Source organism: Rattus norvegicus, chromosome 3, assembly GCF_036323735.1.
Source record: "Rattus norvegicus strain BN/NHsdMcwi chromosome 3, GRCr8, whole genome shotgun sequence".
Classification (NCBI taxonomy): Eukaryota; Metazoa; Chordata; class Mammalia; order Rodentia; family Muridae; genus Rattus; species Rattus norvegicus.
In genome coordinates, this window is record NC_086021.1 from 127435885 (window position 1) to 127452235 (window position 16351).

General features: G+C 51.3%; 1 protein-coding gene across 2 annotated transcripts in view; it reads left to right on the forward strand.

Annotated features, from left to right (window-relative positions):
- Positions 1-16268, forward strand: part of Mapkbp1 (mitogen activated protein kinase binding protein 1) — a 50541-nt gene extending 34273 nt beyond the window's left edge. The window contains exons 5-31 of one of the 2 annotated variants that reach the window (NM_001108589.1): positions 726-896; positions 1334-1471; positions 1661-1843; positions 2042-2059; positions 2358-2518; positions 3589-3778; positions 4299-4445; positions 4661-4836; positions 5553-5644; positions 5868-5993; positions 6307-6377; positions 6511-6632; positions 7048-7123; positions 7253-7364; positions 7702-7765; positions 7975-8109; positions 8283-8419; positions 8598-8653; positions 9801-10037; positions 10470-10636; positions 10826-10971; positions 11069-11263; positions 11426-11510; positions 11764-12047; positions 12270-12860; positions 13252-13337; positions 13864-14099. In NM_001108589.1, the coding sequence (NP_001102059.1) occupies positions 726-896; positions 1334-1471; positions 1661-1843; positions 2042-2059; positions 2358-2518; positions 3589-3778; positions 4299-4445; positions 4661-4836; positions 5553-5644; positions 5868-5993; positions 6307-6377; positions 6511-6632; positions 7048-7123; positions 7253-7364; positions 7702-7765; positions 7975-8109; positions 8283-8419; positions 8598-8653; positions 9801-10037; positions 10470-10636; positions 10826-10971; positions 11069-11263; positions 11426-11510; positions 11764-12047; positions 12270-12860; positions 13252-13337; positions 13864-14091 (4194 nt within the window). In that variant the 3' untranslated portion in view covers positions 14092-14099. Of the gene's footprint in view, positions 1-725; positions 897-1333; positions 1472-1660; positions 1844-2041; positions 2060-2357; positions 2519-3588; positions 3779-4298; positions 4446-4660; positions 4837-5552; positions 5645-5867; positions 5994-6306; positions 6378-6510; positions 6633-7047; positions 7124-7252; positions 7365-7701; positions 7766-7974; positions 8110-8282; positions 8420-8597; positions 8654-9800; positions 10038-10469; positions 10637-10825; positions 10972-11068; positions 11264-11425; positions 11511-11763; positions 12048-12269; positions 12861-13251; positions 13338-13863 lie in introns of both variants that reach the window. The other variant, XM_006234781.5, reaches the window with a different exon arrangement.
- Positions 16269-16351: the final 83 nt, after the last annotated feature.

Genomic DNA, 16351 nt, shown 5'->3' on the forward strand with positions numbered 1-16351 from the left:
ACCAAAGCCACAGTCACCTGTTCAGCTAGGGTGCTGTCACTTTGGCTTCATGGATTGATACCTGGGTTTCTGCTGGGTCCAAATGGCTGTTCTTAGGCTTTAGTGAGATCAGACTCCCTGGGAGGTCTTTTCAAAGTGTGCATGGCTGGGCTCCTACCGCAGAGCTGTTTGGTTCTATAGCCTGGGCTTCCCTAGATAGCTCTTAAAAGTAAAACCAAAACAAAAAATATTAAGTCATTTATTTATGTTGGGGAGGGGACATGGAGATATCAGTCAGGTCATGAGGGTTGTGTCAAATGCTTTACATGCTGAAGTCATCTTTGCCTCCTCTCCCCCAGAGCTTCGAACAGTGTCCGGTAGTTAAGGACACATTTTGAAAACCACCATCCTAAAATATTCCTATCTTCAGATGCCCCCTACTGGGCACACCAGGAACACAGCACTTGGTTTTACAAGGAGACAGGATAGATGTCTGTTGCTGCTTACTAGAATAGGCCTTGCTGCTTACTAGAATCATTCAAGGAGCTTTGAGCAGATACAGAGGCAAGGGGGAAGTCTCTGCTGACACTGGTGTCCTCAGGTCTTTTTTTCTACGTCTTTATCTTGCTCTTCCCTGTTGAACAGGGACCATCGGAGAAATCGTGTTTGAAGCTGGGGAGGTGAGAGACTAAGGAGGCTACAGAACTCCTTCCACAGTTCTCACTTCCGGTTTTGCCTCCCTGCAGAGTGGGCACATGCCTGCCGTTCGGGTTTGGGATGTGGCTGAACGGAACCAGGTGGCAGAGCTACAAGAGCATAAGTATGGTGTGGCTTGTGTGGCTTTCTCCCCAAGTGCTAAGTACATTGTGTCTGTGGGTTACCAGCATGACATGATAGTCAACGTGTGGGCCTGGAAGGTGAGTGGACTGGGTGACGACGGCCTTAGCCTCCACCTGAGGGTTCCCATGTCAGTGGGCGGTGGGGAGCTGCTGACTAAATGAGCAGCCTCATTTACTTCACCATCCCCAGCTCATCCTGGAACAGTATTTGAAGGACAGAATAGTAACTGGGTAGCAAGGGTGTTGCTAGAGGGTTTTTCTGAACATCTGAGGAATTAAACCTTTGAATTCCTTTAGAAAAGAGGTTGGATTTTTGTTGTTGTTTTGTTTTGTTTTGTTTTCTGACCAGTAAGTACCAGAAAGGAAGAGTTTTGTTTTTTCTTTTGTTGTTGTTTTGTTTGTTTTTTTATTTTTATTTTTTGAAGTAGCAATTATTGCTAGCTCTTGTCCATTCTTAGATAACTTTTTATCCCCAACAGGCAGAGCTTTGATTCTTCCTTTGACTTTCTTTCCAGAAAAACATTGTAGTGGCCTCCAACAAAGTATCTAGTCGGGTGACAGCAGTGTCCTTTTCTGAAGACTGTAGCTACTTTGTTACTGCAGGCAACCGGCATATCAAATTCTGGTACCTGGATGACAGTAAGACCTCAAAGGTGAGGACTGAGGGGACACACCCTGAGCAGTGACCCAGCTGTTGTCTTTGGCTTGCTTAAAAGTCACAGGTTCTGCATGGACCGAATCTGCCTGGGCTGGGAGTCTCAGAGAACACAGGAGTTTATGCTTGCCCTCTCTCTGAGCACCTCATTTCCAAGGCTAGATGGATGTAGTGGTTGTATCCACAGGTGAATGCCACTGTGCCCCTGCTGGGCCGCTCAGGGCTGCTGGGGGAGTTGCGGAACAACCTGTTTACTGATGTGGCCTGTGGCCGAGGGAAAAAGGCTGACAGCACCTTCTGTATCACGTCGTCAGGGCTACTGTGCGAGTTCAGCGATCGAAGGCTTCTGGACAAATGGGTGGAGCTAAGAGTAAGTACCTCTGGCTCCAGAACAGGGTCTGCCCTTGTCTCGAATCGGGAGAACTTGCCTTGAGGCTATAGACCCACGCTGGGTCTCTGCATGCTGAAGGGGACTGCAGGAGAAGATGCAGGGCAGTCCCAGTGATCTGCATAACCACCTCCTCTTGCTCTTTCTCACCTCTCTTCCCTGCTTTCCTCTTCCGCTCAGAACACAGACAGCTTCACAGTAAGTGCTTCTAGGCCTTCTCTTCCTCACACTGTTGATTTTTTCTCTACCTTTAAATCTTGGTCCCTCTGATGCCTAGAATGGCCCCCTAATTTTTACCCCACCTCCCAAATATGCAGGGCTATAGGCCCTCTGACCATATGCTGCTGGAGGGAGGGCATTTCTAGATGACAACTGAGGGGTTGCCCCCCTTGGCCTGTCTCTCCTTTTATAAGTGAGCGCTGCCGAGGGCTTGGGAAGGATTAAACCAAGCTAAATGGGAAGTGGCCCTTATTTACCTGAGCTCCTCTGCCCACAGACCACTGTGGCTCACTGCATCTCTGTAAGCCAAGAATACATCTTCTGTGGCTGCGCTGATGGCACGGTGCGCCTTTTCAATCCTTCCAACCTGCACTTCCTCAGTACCCTACCCAGACCCCATGCCCTGGGAACAGACATCGCCACCATCACTGAGGCCAGGTGAGCTATGTGGGGCCCACTGTCCCATTCAGAGCTTCAGTCAGTACTTCAAGGAACAGAAGGAAGAGTGTGCAATGCCCAAAGAGCACCTTTGTAGACATAGAAATCTGGGCTTTTGGTACTTGTCAGTATCAAGGAGATTAAATAGCACAGAGGACCGTGGAATGAATGTCTCAGTGAGTGAGTATTGGGAGAGCCGTAATAAAACAGGGGCACATCTTAGATAGTTATAGGAATGACTCAAGGGATTAAGTCTTCTGGGTGGTTGATGTGAGAAAATGGGTTCAATTTTACAATTGGACATCTTTTTTAAATGTTTATTTATTTATTATATACATGTACATGGTCTTCAGACACACCAGAAGAGAGCATCAGATCCCATTACAGATGGTTGTGAGCCACAAATGTGGGTGCTGGGAATTGAACGCAGGACCTCTGAAAGAGCAATCTGTGTTCTTAACCGCTCAGCCATTCCCCCTGCCCCACAATTGGACATCCTGATAATCTGTAAACACCAGAAAGATAAAGTGTGCTATGGTAAAGACACAGAAAGACACAGTCACAATCACACTAGAAGGAAAAGGGTGATTTGTGGTCATTTTTATGGTTTGGCAAGGGAAGATGAGGAGGAGAAGGAGGAAGAGGAAGAAGGGGGCGGAGGAAGGAGAGGAGGAGGAGGAAGAGGAGATTTTGAGGTACTAGAGTTAGCACCCAGTGCCTTGCTTGCTGATCAGTGCTCTCCCACTGAACTGTGTCCCCAGCCCTATTTTTGTGGTTTGTATGGTAGTCTTGTTTTGATTTCTGTACAGAAATACTCATAGAACCATCTAGATTTTGTTGTGCTCCATTGTAACCACAGAATTTCCTTGTCTGGTACTGGTGGTCTGTGAACTTGTTAGCATTCCTCTGGAAAATGCTCTGCCCAGCAGCTGGTGTTGGGTGAGCTCCTAGATGGTACCTCTAGGAACTGCTTTCAATTCTCAGTTCTACTTCCAAATCTGTAGGACTGGAGACAGTTACCTGTGCTCCATTCCTTCCTTTGTGGTAACTTTGTCTCCTCCCTCCCACAGCCGCCTCTTTTCTGGAGGGGCCAATGCAAGGTACCCAGACACCATTGCCTTGACCTTTGATCCAGCTAATCAGTGGCTGTCTTGTGTCTACAACGACCACAGCATCTATGTTTGGGATGTGAGGGACCCCAAGAAAGTGGGGAAGGTGTACTCAGCTCTGTATCATTCTTCCTGTGTCTGGAGTGTGGAGGTACGTGGGGTGTGTTTGCTGGAACACCATTGTGAGAATGGACAGTGGAGAACAAGTACAGCCCCAAGCTCCTGCCTCCCTGTTTGCCCGGCTTCCCTTTCATAGCCTCTGGAGCTTGGGGGTGAATGTCAGTGCCCATGCATCCTGCCTCCTTCTTGTGTGTCTCTGCCTAGCCTGAGTTTTGACTTATCCCGGGCTCAGGGATCTTGGATAAGTTACTAAACCCGACTAGGCCTCAGATTCCTTAACTGTAAAGTGATGTACTACATTTTCTCAATTGTTCTAACAGTTGAGAAATGAGAGACTGTAATTGAGGCGTTATGGCACACAGGAGGAGCTGGGATCGTGGGCTTTTTCATACTGTATGCGTATATAACAATAGTATACCGTTTCCTTACTAAGTGTCAGACAAATGGCTAAGTCTTGGCTCCTGCCTCGGATTTCATTCCCCTTTCCACCTTCTTGAGGAGACACAAATGCCCCCCAAATGAAGTCTAATTCTTTCCTTCTGTCCCTTCAGGTCTACCCTGAGATCAAGGACAGTAATCAGGCCTGTCTCCCCCCCAGTTCCTTTATTACTTGCTCCTCAGACAACACCATCCGCCTGTGGAACACGGAGAGCTCTGGGGTACATGGCTCTGCGCTGCACCGGAACATCCTCAGCAATGTGAGCCCTGTTTCGCACCTCGTGCTCTTTACTTATAGACGCTGGCCTTGTGTTCAGGAACCGGCTCAACCAATCTTGGTCACTTGGCTTTTACTTGACGGACTGTGTGAGCCCAGGGTTGATTTTTACCCAGCATGCCTCCATGCTTGCAGCCATCCTGCTGGGACTGCCTGAGCCTGAAAAGAGCCTGAGTCTCTTCTCACCTTTCCCACCAGGATCTCATTAAGATCATCTATGTGGATGGGAACACTCAGGCTTTGTTGGACACTGAGCTTCCTGGAGGGGACAAAGCTGATGGGTCCCTGATGGATCCCCGAGTAGGCATCCGTTCTGTGTGTATCAGCCCCAACGGACAACACCTAGCTTCAGGAGACCGCATGGGGACACTTAGGTAATGTCAAGTTCTGGGCTAGGTACTGACTGCCTCTCATGGTGGCTGTGGTAGTTAGGGCCTCAAGGGCAGTGCTTTAGGAGGGTTTATCTCCCCCTCAAAACCTTAGAAACGAAGTATCTCTTTCGTAAAATGGAAAGAATGATCTTGCCATGGTGAGCTCAGACAAGGCCATCTCAGACAAGTAGCAAGGCTGTCAGCCATGCTTCGACCTGAGGAAGCCCAAGGCATGGGGTTCTAAGAAGGACATAATATCGTTTCTGTAGCATTCTTGCCCAAAAAATGCATATAACTCAGTTCACTCATGAGAGGCTCAACTGAGGTACAGACAATAGAGGAACTGTCAGTGTTCTTCAAAAATGTCAAGGTCATGGAAGGTAAGAAAGGATGGAAAAACTATCACAGACTACAGGAAACTAAAGAGGAGTGATATTAAATGCCGTTTGCACTTTTAAGATCCTGGATCAAGTAAGGACTTATGGGAAAAGTGAGGACATGTTAATACAATACCTAGTTAATAGTCTGTAAATGCCCTGGCTCTGAGATGTGCTGTTGTTATGCTTGTTAGTAAGAACTGGGAAAGGGACGTATAGATTACCTGTAGTGTCTGACGCTTTTCTTTAAGCTTAAAAATACTTGTTTAAGGTGGGGAGAGGGTATGACAGAAGAAGGAGGTCTCTCCTCTCACAGCCCCCAGTGACCTCTCTTACTTGCAGGGTCCATGAGCTGCAGTCCCTGAGTGAGCTGCTGAAAGTTGAGGCCCACGACTCTGAGATCCTGTGCCTGGAGTACTCTAAGCCAGACACGGGTGAGGTGCAGTCCTTGCCATACGGCCTATCCCTGCCTTGGCTTCTGATAATCCTGGGTCCTTCTTCATTTAGATCGTTTGGTCTGCAGGATTTTAAGAGCTCTGTCCTTGTTCTGTGGTTCATGTAGCTTTAGGGATATGAGGTTCCATCCACTTGGGGCTCTCTACTGGCCATCGTTAAGGGCCAGCTTAATGTGAGCTGATGAGGTTCTTCCAACTCCAGGTCTGAAACTGCTAGCATCAGCGAGCCGGGACCGTCTGATCCATGTGCTGGATGCTGGGCGGGAATATAGTCTACAGCAGACACTGGACGAGCATTCATCCTCCATCACTGCTGTCAAGTTTGCAGGTGGGGATGGGCATTTGGAGCTGTACATCCCCTAGCTGCCACCTCACTATTTGTCTGTGAGAAGAGCCGCTGGGAAGGATTGGGAGGTACCTGGGAGTCACGGGGCTAGGTAGGAGGCAGGTGGGACATAAGCGTTCAGTCTAGGGAACCCTGAGCCAGACTGAGGACCGGGAAGGGGGACATGGGTTTTGTGGGATGCACTCTGTCTTACTTGGCTGGTCCACCATGTAGAGTAGCTCCACTGGGGAAAATAAGGGAGGCAGAAAAAAGGCTGCCTTCATATGGTAGCAGCAGCCTGGTCTCTGCCCCACAGCCAGCGATGGGCAGGTGCGAATGATCAGCTGTGGTGCAGACAAGAGCATTTACTTCCGGACTGCACAGAAGGTCAGGGCGCTGGGTGTCCCCCAACAGGGCAGGGCGGGAACGGGTTTCAGGTTACAGGAGGTGAAGGGAGAAGTGAGCCCTGTGACCTGGTGATACATTTGGATGTGGTCTGCCCATGCGCTCCCTGCTGCAGTCTGGAGAAGGAGTGCAGTTTACACGAACACACCACGTGGTACGGAAGACAACCCTCTATGACATGGATGTAGAACCCAGCTGGAAGTACACGGCCATCGGCTGCCAAGACCGAAATATCCGGTGGGTGTTCCTTCTCAGACTTCTTTACACACTCATTTTTACTTTATTTTGTGGGGAGAAGATGGGCACTTGCTACGGTAAGCATGCGGGGATCAGGACTACTTTCAGGAGTGGTTTTCTCTTAACCATTACATGGGTCCTGGAGGTCAGACTTGAGCCATCAGGCCTGCCAGCAGGCACCTTTACCTTCTGAACCATTTTGCTGGCCTCCACTTGTCAGACTTTGGACCACATTCCTTCGTGCAACTCAGTCCTCAAATCTGCCTTTTTGTCAGGCCTCTTTGAGGCAGCAAAGTACTGTGCCTCACCTGAGAGGGTAGGCCTCAGTGTGAGAGCGAGCTCCCAGGACAAATGGGAAGTGAGCGCTGCTGTGCTCTGCTCCTCAGGCTACTGTGAACAGTGCCTTCCTTTACAGGATCTTTAACATTAGCAGCGGGAAGCAGAAAAAGCTGTTTAAAGGGTCACAGGGTGAGGATGGCACTCTCATTAAGGTAAGCACCCCAGTGGGACTAACAGAGCACCCCTGCAGCCTGCTGCCTGCCGCCTGCCACTAGGTAACTTGGGGATGGTGCTAAGTGAGGAGGGTGGTGCTCCCCTACTCTTTGCTGCTGTGTCCCCAGGTGCAGACAGACCCCTCAGGGATCTACATTGCCACTAGCTGTTCCGATAAGAATCTCTCCATTTTTGACTTCTTCTCAGGCGAGTGTGTGGCCACCATGTTTGGTCATTCAGGTGAGTGTAGCATCCACCTCCCTGTTTGGAATTGTACTTTCTTCCCTTGTCTATTGCCACACCACAACTCTGCTCACCTACCCCGGGAGGGATCAACTGACAGAAACCAGGGTAGAAAGCCCTGTGGCAGAAGGGGGACAGTGTGGTTGGGACCTTCCCCCTCCCCCACGTCCAGACTCATAGACAAGTGGAAACGATCAGCTGTGGTGCAGACACTGCGTGAGGCTGGAACCTGACCCTCTCCCCTGCAGCCATGCCCATCCCCACTGCTGGAGCAGGCAGGAATTTGGTTAGGTCTTCGTGGCAGTTCTTAGACCATATACTTTACCCTTTACAGAGATTGTCACTGGCATGAAATTTAGTAACGACTGCAAACATCTCATCTCGGTGTCAGGGGACAGGTGAGCCGAAGCTAACGCCCCTGAGACCGATTCCTCTCTGTGCCACCCTGTCTTTCCTCTCACTTCCTCTCATGGTGTCTCTGGGAAGTAGGTCTCAAGAGGAATATTTCTTGGCGGGGCCTGACCTGGCATTGGAGGGTGCCAGTTCATGGGAAGTAGGGATAAATGGTGTTCCCTGCCTCTCACCCAATGCTGTGGCTCTGCCCTAGCTGCATATTTGTGTGGCGTCTGAGCTCAGAGATGACCATCAGCATGAGGCAGCGCCTGGCTGAGTTGCGCCAGCGCCAGCGAGGGATCAAGCAGCAAGGACCAACTTCTCCCCAAAAGGCATCTGGAGCCAAACAGTAAGTGGGCAGAGCTGGGCTCTGCTGACTGTTGTCCACACAGTGTGTGAGCTCATGGAGAACATGCTGTTCATTAGCTCCTGTCATCCCAAGGCCTTCTCAGCACAAGCCCATCATTGTTGGCTTTTTGCCCTGTAAGTCTTTTCTTGTGACCTTTCTTGTTTTGAACTCAGGCACCACCCTCCAGTGGTACCCCCTTCTGGACCAGCTCTTTCCTCAGACAGTGACAAGGAGGGAGAAGATGAGGGTACTGAAGAGGAAGAACTTCCAGCTCTGCCCATCCTGGGCAAGAGCACCAAGAAGGAACTAGGTTTGTGGCAGTTATGTGTAAGGCAGACAGGCACTAGCTGGTGTGGTGGATAGGCAAGCCCATCTGGGCCACCACAGTGATCACATGGGCATGGGGATGCGGAGAGGGATGTTCTGGGCTCCTAGGCCCAGAGGTGGGAGGTAGGAAACATGTCTTCTGACTGCCTATTTCTGTCTAGCCTCAGGCTCTAGTCCAGCTTTGCTCCGAAGCCTGTCCCACTGGGAAATGAGTCGGGTAAGTTACCATCACTGAAATGTGCTTCCAAGATGATTAGTTGTGAGGGAGTAGCAACAGAGCCCTTTGTGCCCTCATGAGGCACAGGGTACAGGACCTGCCCACGTGCTCCATTCCTGTTTCCAAGGAAGCCTTATCATTGAGGTCAAGCTGCTGGTCTAGTCAGGGATAAGAGAACATCAGTCTTTTCTTTCTTGTGTCAGATGAGGTTGCCTCCACTCCTCATCTGCCAAGGGCCTGGAAGAAATACCATTCAAGAGTAGCTTGGTTTGTTTTGAGACAGACTCTTATTCTGCAACCCTGGCTGACCTGGAACTCATGGAGATCCACAGGGCCTTTGCTCTGAGTACTGAGAAGAAAGGCCTGTGCCATCACACTGCTCAAACCAAACCAAACCACAGTGATAGCAAACAGGCAGCATGCAGTGAGGAGTCGTGGTATGAGCCACATGATTAGAACAACAGTCCAGGGGAATCAAGTAGAATTCTAGGGAACTACAGTTCTGAAGATTCCAATGAGGAAGTTAGTTAGCTCAGAACAGTCAGAGGGAAAAGGTTGCAGGAACACCTGTTGCTGAGTGGCTATTCAGAGTGCCAGAGAAGGGGAGACATTTTCAGCAAGCCCCAAAGCAGCCCAACCCTCACCTGTCTGAAGTTGGGCTTCTGAGTCTCACACTGTGTTGTTGGTAGCAGCAGACATGTGCTCTCTGGTCACACCCTGGTCTCAGTCCCTCAGTGTCAGTTTGGCCTGAGTGCTAAGACGGGGCTCTGTGTTCTGCCGGGTATCTCAGAGCTCTGTTGAGAATAGAATTAGAGTCCTCACTCTAGACTGTAAGACACCAGGTAAAGGCAGAAACTAAAGAGGTTCCTATTTTGAGGTCTAGAATACAGCTCCGTATGCACCCTAGAGCCAACCTCACCTGCAGGCCACGTACAGACCCACATGGACTTGGACTAGTCACGGAAATTGTTGTGCTTGTTTCCCTCATGTATAAGACCAGGGATGATAATGCTTACCTATTGTATAAAATGGTTGTAGAGATGAAGTGAGCTAGTACTAAAGGGTGGCATTCATGCAAAAATATATACGTGTGTTAATGTTGATATATGATTCTAATTATTACTCCTTTTTCACCCACAACCACCAGGCACAAGAGAACATGGAGTTCCTGGGCCCAGCTCCTACAGCTAACACCGGGCCTAAACGAAGAGGGCGCTGGGCCCAACCAGGTGTGGAGCTGAGTGTTCGCTCCATGCTGGACCTGCGACAGCTAGAGACTTTGGCCCCAAGTCCTCGAGGCCCCAGCCAGGACTCACTGGCTGTGTCCCCAACTGGTCCTGGGAAGCATAGCCCACAGGCCGCTGACCTGTCGTGTGCTAGCCAGGTGAGCTAGCTTTCTCCCAGCTCTCTAGAGATCCCAGGAAGTCTCAGCCAGCCCTGTGCTAACAACCAAGGCCTGAACATGGGCACAGCTGTGCTTCCTCTGTCTCTGTGGCATGTGGCTCATCTGAAATGCAGTTGTAGTAGAGCTGGCTGGGCTGTCTTGTGAGTGAGGTGGGCCAAGAGGTAAAGGAAGCTTTGGGAAGGACTCTTGGCATTGAGTGGACAGGAGCTTGGCAGTCTGAGTGCCAGTACAGCTCTTCCAGAAGCTTCATATTCCAGCTCCAGCCTAGCCCGGCTTCCTGCTTCCTGTCCCCAGAGCTGTAGTATTCTGCTTCCTCAGAACTGGTATTCTTGCCAACTTCTACCTCCTCTTAATACCTTTTTCTCACACCAGCGATCCTCACAAGTACCCCTTTTTTCTGTGTGTTTCCAGAATGAAAGGGCCCCTCGGCTTCAGGCCTCCCAACCCTGCTCCTGCCCCCACATTATCCAATTGTTGTCACAAGAGGAAGGAGTCTTTGCTCAAGATCTGGAGTCTGCACCCATTGAAGATGGTATTGTCTACCCGGAACCCAGTGACAGCCCTACCATGGATACCAGGCAAGGGTTGTGCCCTGGCCAGGACTCGGGCTCTGCAGCCCTCATTCTTCCTTCCCTCTGAGTTTTCTCACTTGGGCAATGGTTGGCCTCCAAGCCACCTCCTTCCTAGCTATGTTCACAGGCAGGAGCTGAGTGGAGCTGCTGACCCCTGCTCACTATCCTTCCTTCCCTTGCTGGCCTTCCTGGCAGTGCGTTTCAGGTGCAGGCTCCAACCGGAGGATCCCTAGGGAGAGTTTACCCAGGCAGCAGGGGCTCAGAAAAGCACAGTCCCGACAGCGCGTGCTCTGTGGATTACAGCAGCAGCCGGCTTTCCAGCCCGGAACACCCGAATGAAGGTAAGGCTGCACCATGAGTAAGGGTCAGCAGGGTGAAGCAGGGGAGGCAGACCTGTGACTGACAGGTACGGTGACAGGTACCCTCCCCCACATCCAGACTCTGAGAGCACAGAGCCCCTAAGTGTGGATGGCGTCTCCTCAGACCTGGAAGAGCAAGCCGAGGGCGAGGAAGAAGAGGAAGAAGAGGGAGGCACTGGCCTCTGTGGGCTACAGGAAGGCAGCCCTCATACACCGGATCAGGAACAGTTTCTAAAACAGCACTTTGAGACTCTGGCCAATGGGGCTGCTCCAGGTGTGGTCAGTGGGCCAGCCTTCAACACTGCATCTGCCCTTCTCTCCTCCATGCTGAGAGGGAGGGTCCAGTAGGCAATGCCTTAGGTTTCTTTGTAGGGGAGGCAAGACCTCTGGCAGGAACTAAACTTTACTCAGTTCATGATTTCTGTGCCACCTGCAGGAGGTCCAGCACGGGCTCTAGAGAGGACAGAGTCTCGGAGCATCTCATCACGATTCCTCCTGCAAGTGCAGACCTCCCCACTCAGGTACAGATGTCCCCCACATGGTTCTGCTAACCTGGTGCGCCTGCACCTAGCGTAGCATGTAGCCTTCTTTACATCTCTCCAGAAGGGGATTCATATTCCTAGATTTGAAACAGGTGGTCTCACCCAAACCCTGTCTTGCTTTGTGCTTGTCTTCTCCTGGTGCGTCTCTGTCTATGAGAACATCTGGCCATCTTAGAGGGAGGAAAGCACTGAGCCTTCTCTGGGCCTTCTTCTGAACCCATTCTCCCTATAGGGAACCATCCCTATCCTCCTCAGGCTTGGCCCTGATGTCCAGACCTGACCAGGTATCACAGGTATCTGGTGAGCAGCTGAAAGGCAGTGGTGCCACTCCCCCAGGAGCACCCCCAGAAATGGAACCCTCTTCTGGCAACTCTGGCCCCAAGCAGGTGGCTCCTGTGCTGTTGCCACGACGGCGTACCAACCTGGACAACAGCTGGGCCTCCAAGAAAACGGCTGCAACCCGGCCTTTAGCTGGACTCCAGAAAGCCCAGTCTGTGCATAGTTTGGTACCACAGGGTGAGGAACCTGGTGGGCTCAACTACAGGCCATGGGGAATGACATGTATGTGGGCGTGCTGGGGGAAGGTGGGCCTCGTGTGGCCCTGGCGTGTCCCCATGCTTGACGCTGCCTGTCGATTAGTGACCATGCACAGGGGTAGAGGAGCAACTAGGAACTGAGCCCTAACATTTGTATGGCTGCCTCTCTCCTGACCTGTATCTGTCCCTGTCTCTACTGCAGATGAGGTGCCTTCACGTCCACTGCTCTTCCAGGCAGAGGTTCAGGGCAGCTTAGGATCCCTGCCACAAGCTGATGGCTGCCCATCTCAGTCCCACTCCTACTGGAACCCCACCACCAGTTCTGTGGCCAAGCTGGCTCGGAGCATTTCTGTTGGCGAGAATCCAGGCCTGGCAGCCGAACCTCAAGCTCCTGCACCGATCCGAACCTCACCATTCAACAAACTAGCTCTGCCTAGCCGGGCTCACCTTGTCCTGGACATCCCCAAACCACTTCCTGACCGTCCCACTCTGACCACATTCTCACCCGTATCTAAGGGCCTGGCCCACAGTGAAACCGAACAGTCGGGCCCCTCAGTGAGCCTTGGAAAGACTCACACTGCAATTGAAAAGCACTCCTGCTTAGGGGAGGGAACTACTCCTAAATCTAGGACAGAATGCCAGGCTCATCCTGGCCCCAACCACCCCTGTGCCCAGCAACTGCCGGTCAGCAACCTCCTCCAAGGCCCTGAGAGCATGCAGCCCCTGTCCCCTGAGAAGACTCGTAACCCTGTGGAAAGCAGCAGGCCAGGGGCAGCCCTGAGCCAGGACTCAGGTGTGCATGGCTCCCCAGCCTCACCTTGGCCCATCCTTCCTGTCTCTGTTGGCCACCTTCTGGCTCCATCCATTTCTCTGTGTGCCCAACCTCTGGCATTTTTGTCCTGTCTGCTCCTGTCTTGGTCCATAAGTCACACCCCTGATGGTGAGGCACTCTTGCCACCCTTCATGATCTCCCTGTGACCCATTGAACCCTTTCGTGTGTTCTGGATACTAGGGCTGGCTCTCAGGCTAGAGGTAGGGCTGGCTTTTCCTTCTAAACTGTGTGGTGTTGGAGAAGGTGGTGGAAGAGGGTGGGGCAAGAGGCAGGGATTGTAGCCCTGCTCTGAGAGCCCTGGGCTGGGATGCCTAAAAATGCAGCTGGGCCCTCACTGGTGTTTGTCCTTCAGAACTGGCCTTGAGCCTACAACAATGTGAACAGCTTGTGGCAGAGCTCCGGAGGAATGTACGCCAGGCAGTGCAGCTCTACCACTCGGTGAGTATCCGGCAGCCCCTGGTAAGCAGTGCTGGCTGTTTGACAACTGAGTATCTAGAACAGTAACAACAAAGGTTCTTCTACACACTGGATGGAGCACTCAAGAATATTCTGAGCCTAGTAAGTGAGAGGGTCAGAAGCCAAGCCAGGCCTCTCGACCCCAGAATCTCTTGGCTATTTCTAGGTGAGCAACAGGGCTGGAGCATAGACCACCACATCATCAAGACAGTCTAATCCATGGCTGTTAACTCTTTTTTATACCCTGATGGTTTGGGTACTTTAGATATAAGAAACAACTTAACAGTGTCACATTTGAAAGAGAGTTGTTGGGAAAGGTTGTCATGAGGTAAATGGTTCTAGTAGTCTGGAGGGATCCTCATCTGGGTCACCCGTCAGAGTGACTGATCATCCTGATCTTGTGTGGAGAACTCCTGGGCAGTCCCTTCTACTGGACGGGCTAGGTGCCCCCTTTTCTATATTCTGTTGGCTACTGTTCTCCAACTCGTTTTCCATGTGCCTGTTGCAGGTGACCAGCTGTAAGACACCTTCAGCAGAGCAAAGTCACATCACCCGTCTCTTGAGAGACACCTTCTCTTCAGTGCGGCAGGAGCTAGAGGCCCTGGATGGGGCTGTGCTGTCCAGCCCAGGGGGCAGCCCCGGGGCTGTGGGGGCTGAGCAAACGCAGGCCCTGTTGGAGCAGTACTCAGAGCTCTTGCTCCGAGCTGTGGAACGGCGCATGGAGCGCAGACTCTGAGTCCCTGAAACTTGTCCCAAGAGAAGTGCTTGCTCTCCACTCCAGACTGTAGCCCTGCTTCCATTCGAGAAAACCTGTGAGAATATCTGCAGTGGATAGCAGTGATCAGTGTTCAGAGGCAAAGCAGCTTCCCCAGATGCCCTCATGGGGCCCCTGTATTTATTAATTTATTTCCCTGACTGTTGCCTCACTTCCTTGGGACTCCTGCCTCTAAAGCCCGTCCTGGGACTCCTAGCAGGGCAGGTCTTGAGTCTATGTCATCTTGGTGCTGTGAGGGGTAGGAGGGCAGCCTGCCTCATCTGGGGACATTGGAAGGGCTGGCCTTCTCCTTAGAAGCCATTTGAAGTTACTTCAGGGATGAGCTCCCTGGGGTGGAGCACACACAGGGTACTCTGGGGTAGAGATGAAAGGTAATGTGGCTTTAGTATCCTAAAGCCAACTGTAGACCTTTACCTCCACCTCCACACCAGCTGCACCCCCTGCCTGTCAGAGCAGGGGTGGTTCCCCCCAACTCCTGGCAGTGAGAACTGCCTGGCCTCCAGCGTAGTCCCAGCCACTAGAAGACTTGAGTTGGTATCAGGATCTGAACCCCCACATTCCAATCCCATTTTCCCTGCTAGAGATCCCTAGCATTTGTCTGCTCCATCCCTTTTTCCCTGTGTGGAGCTAGTTGTGGGGTTTTGCTGCAGGACAGTAAAGCCCCTCTGCTGGGCAGACACAAGCCTGGCCTACTTTCCTCAGCCCCTTAGGCTTCATTGTTCTCTAACCCTGGTCTGCAGCAGACTGTTAACGCCTGGGGACCACTTTCTCCTACATCCTGGGCAGTGGGCAAGCAGAAACCTGTTTTGGGAGTATACCCTCATGGTTTACAGGGCACTGGTCCACCTTCCTAGAACCTTGGCTATACACACACACACACACACACACACACACACACACACACATACACACACGGTATGCACAGCTGAGTGCTTATTGTTAGAACGCTTGCCTGGCTGGTAATGCACCTGGTTTCCCCACATGTTTGCCTCAGCTTTACTAGTCTGGATTAATTGGATTTCTGATCCAGTAACATAAAAAGGAATGGAAACACTAAACCTAAATTCTGGAGTCTTGGTGTCCACAGCCAGGCCAACAGGAGACGGCCTTTGGGTGCCTGGCTCATGGAAGAGACTCTTTTTCTTTCTTTCTTTCTTTCTTTCTTTCTTTCTTTCTTTCTTTCTTTCTTTCTTTCTTTCTTTCTCTCCTTTTTCTTTTCTTTTCTTTTCTTTTCTTTTCTTTTCTTTTTTTCGGAGCTGGGGACCGAACCCAGGGCCTTGCGCTTGCTAGGCAAGCGCTCTACCACTGAGCCAAATCCCAACCCTGAGGCTCTTTTTCAAAGGCAGTGCTGGGTGCCCAAGGGTACTGGACCCTGGAGATTGGGAGTGGAGGCTCTGGGTGAGAGACACACTGGAAAAGTGATAGCCTGGCAGGTAGGTGGCAGAGGTAGGAACAGAGTTAAGGTCATTGTTAGAGGGTAAAGAAAAAAAAAGAGAGGCTGTAGGAAGGAACAGGTCATGAGGTGGTTGGAGAATTGAAGTAAGTATGTCTTTGGGCCTTCCTTTCCTCTGCACCAGGTAAGGCAGAGTGACATTTCACCAGGTTTAGATGACAAAAACCTGTTGAAACCTCGAAGCCACTTCCAAGCCCTGAATGCAGAGGTTAGAAGGAATCTAGGTTTTAATGGGTGCTTAGCATTGTCGGTTCAGCATGAGTGTTGAGTACAACAAACCACATATTCCCATTTTTCCACCGCCCGCATAGCCAATCTCCTAGCCCAAAGAACTGTAGCAGCTGGAGGTGGGCCCGTTGGCAGTCTGAGGGTTAGAAGTCGGCCCACTGCCCTGACCTCCACCAGGTGTTAGAGGTCTTTATGCCAGCCTGTCCTAGAGGGAACGCCACTGCCATGAGTGAGTAGGGTCTTGTGGCTGGTAGCGTTTTGTCCCCTTCTGCATGTCTGAGGCCACTGGCAACTGCTGCCCACGTCCTTATCTGTCCCATCCCAGTTTTGAAAGCCCCTTATTTATAACTTTTATACTGTGGCGCCTGTTTCCTCCCCGCCTGTACGGGGTGGGGCTATTTTAACGTTTCGTTTGTACGGATGTATGAAATTGTCAATAAACACAATCATTTGTTAACTGGCTAGCAAATTCTGAAAAGAGCGCCGCTTGTCGCACTTCCAAGAGGGAGGAAACAGGGCGGGGCTGCAGTCTTGGAGCGG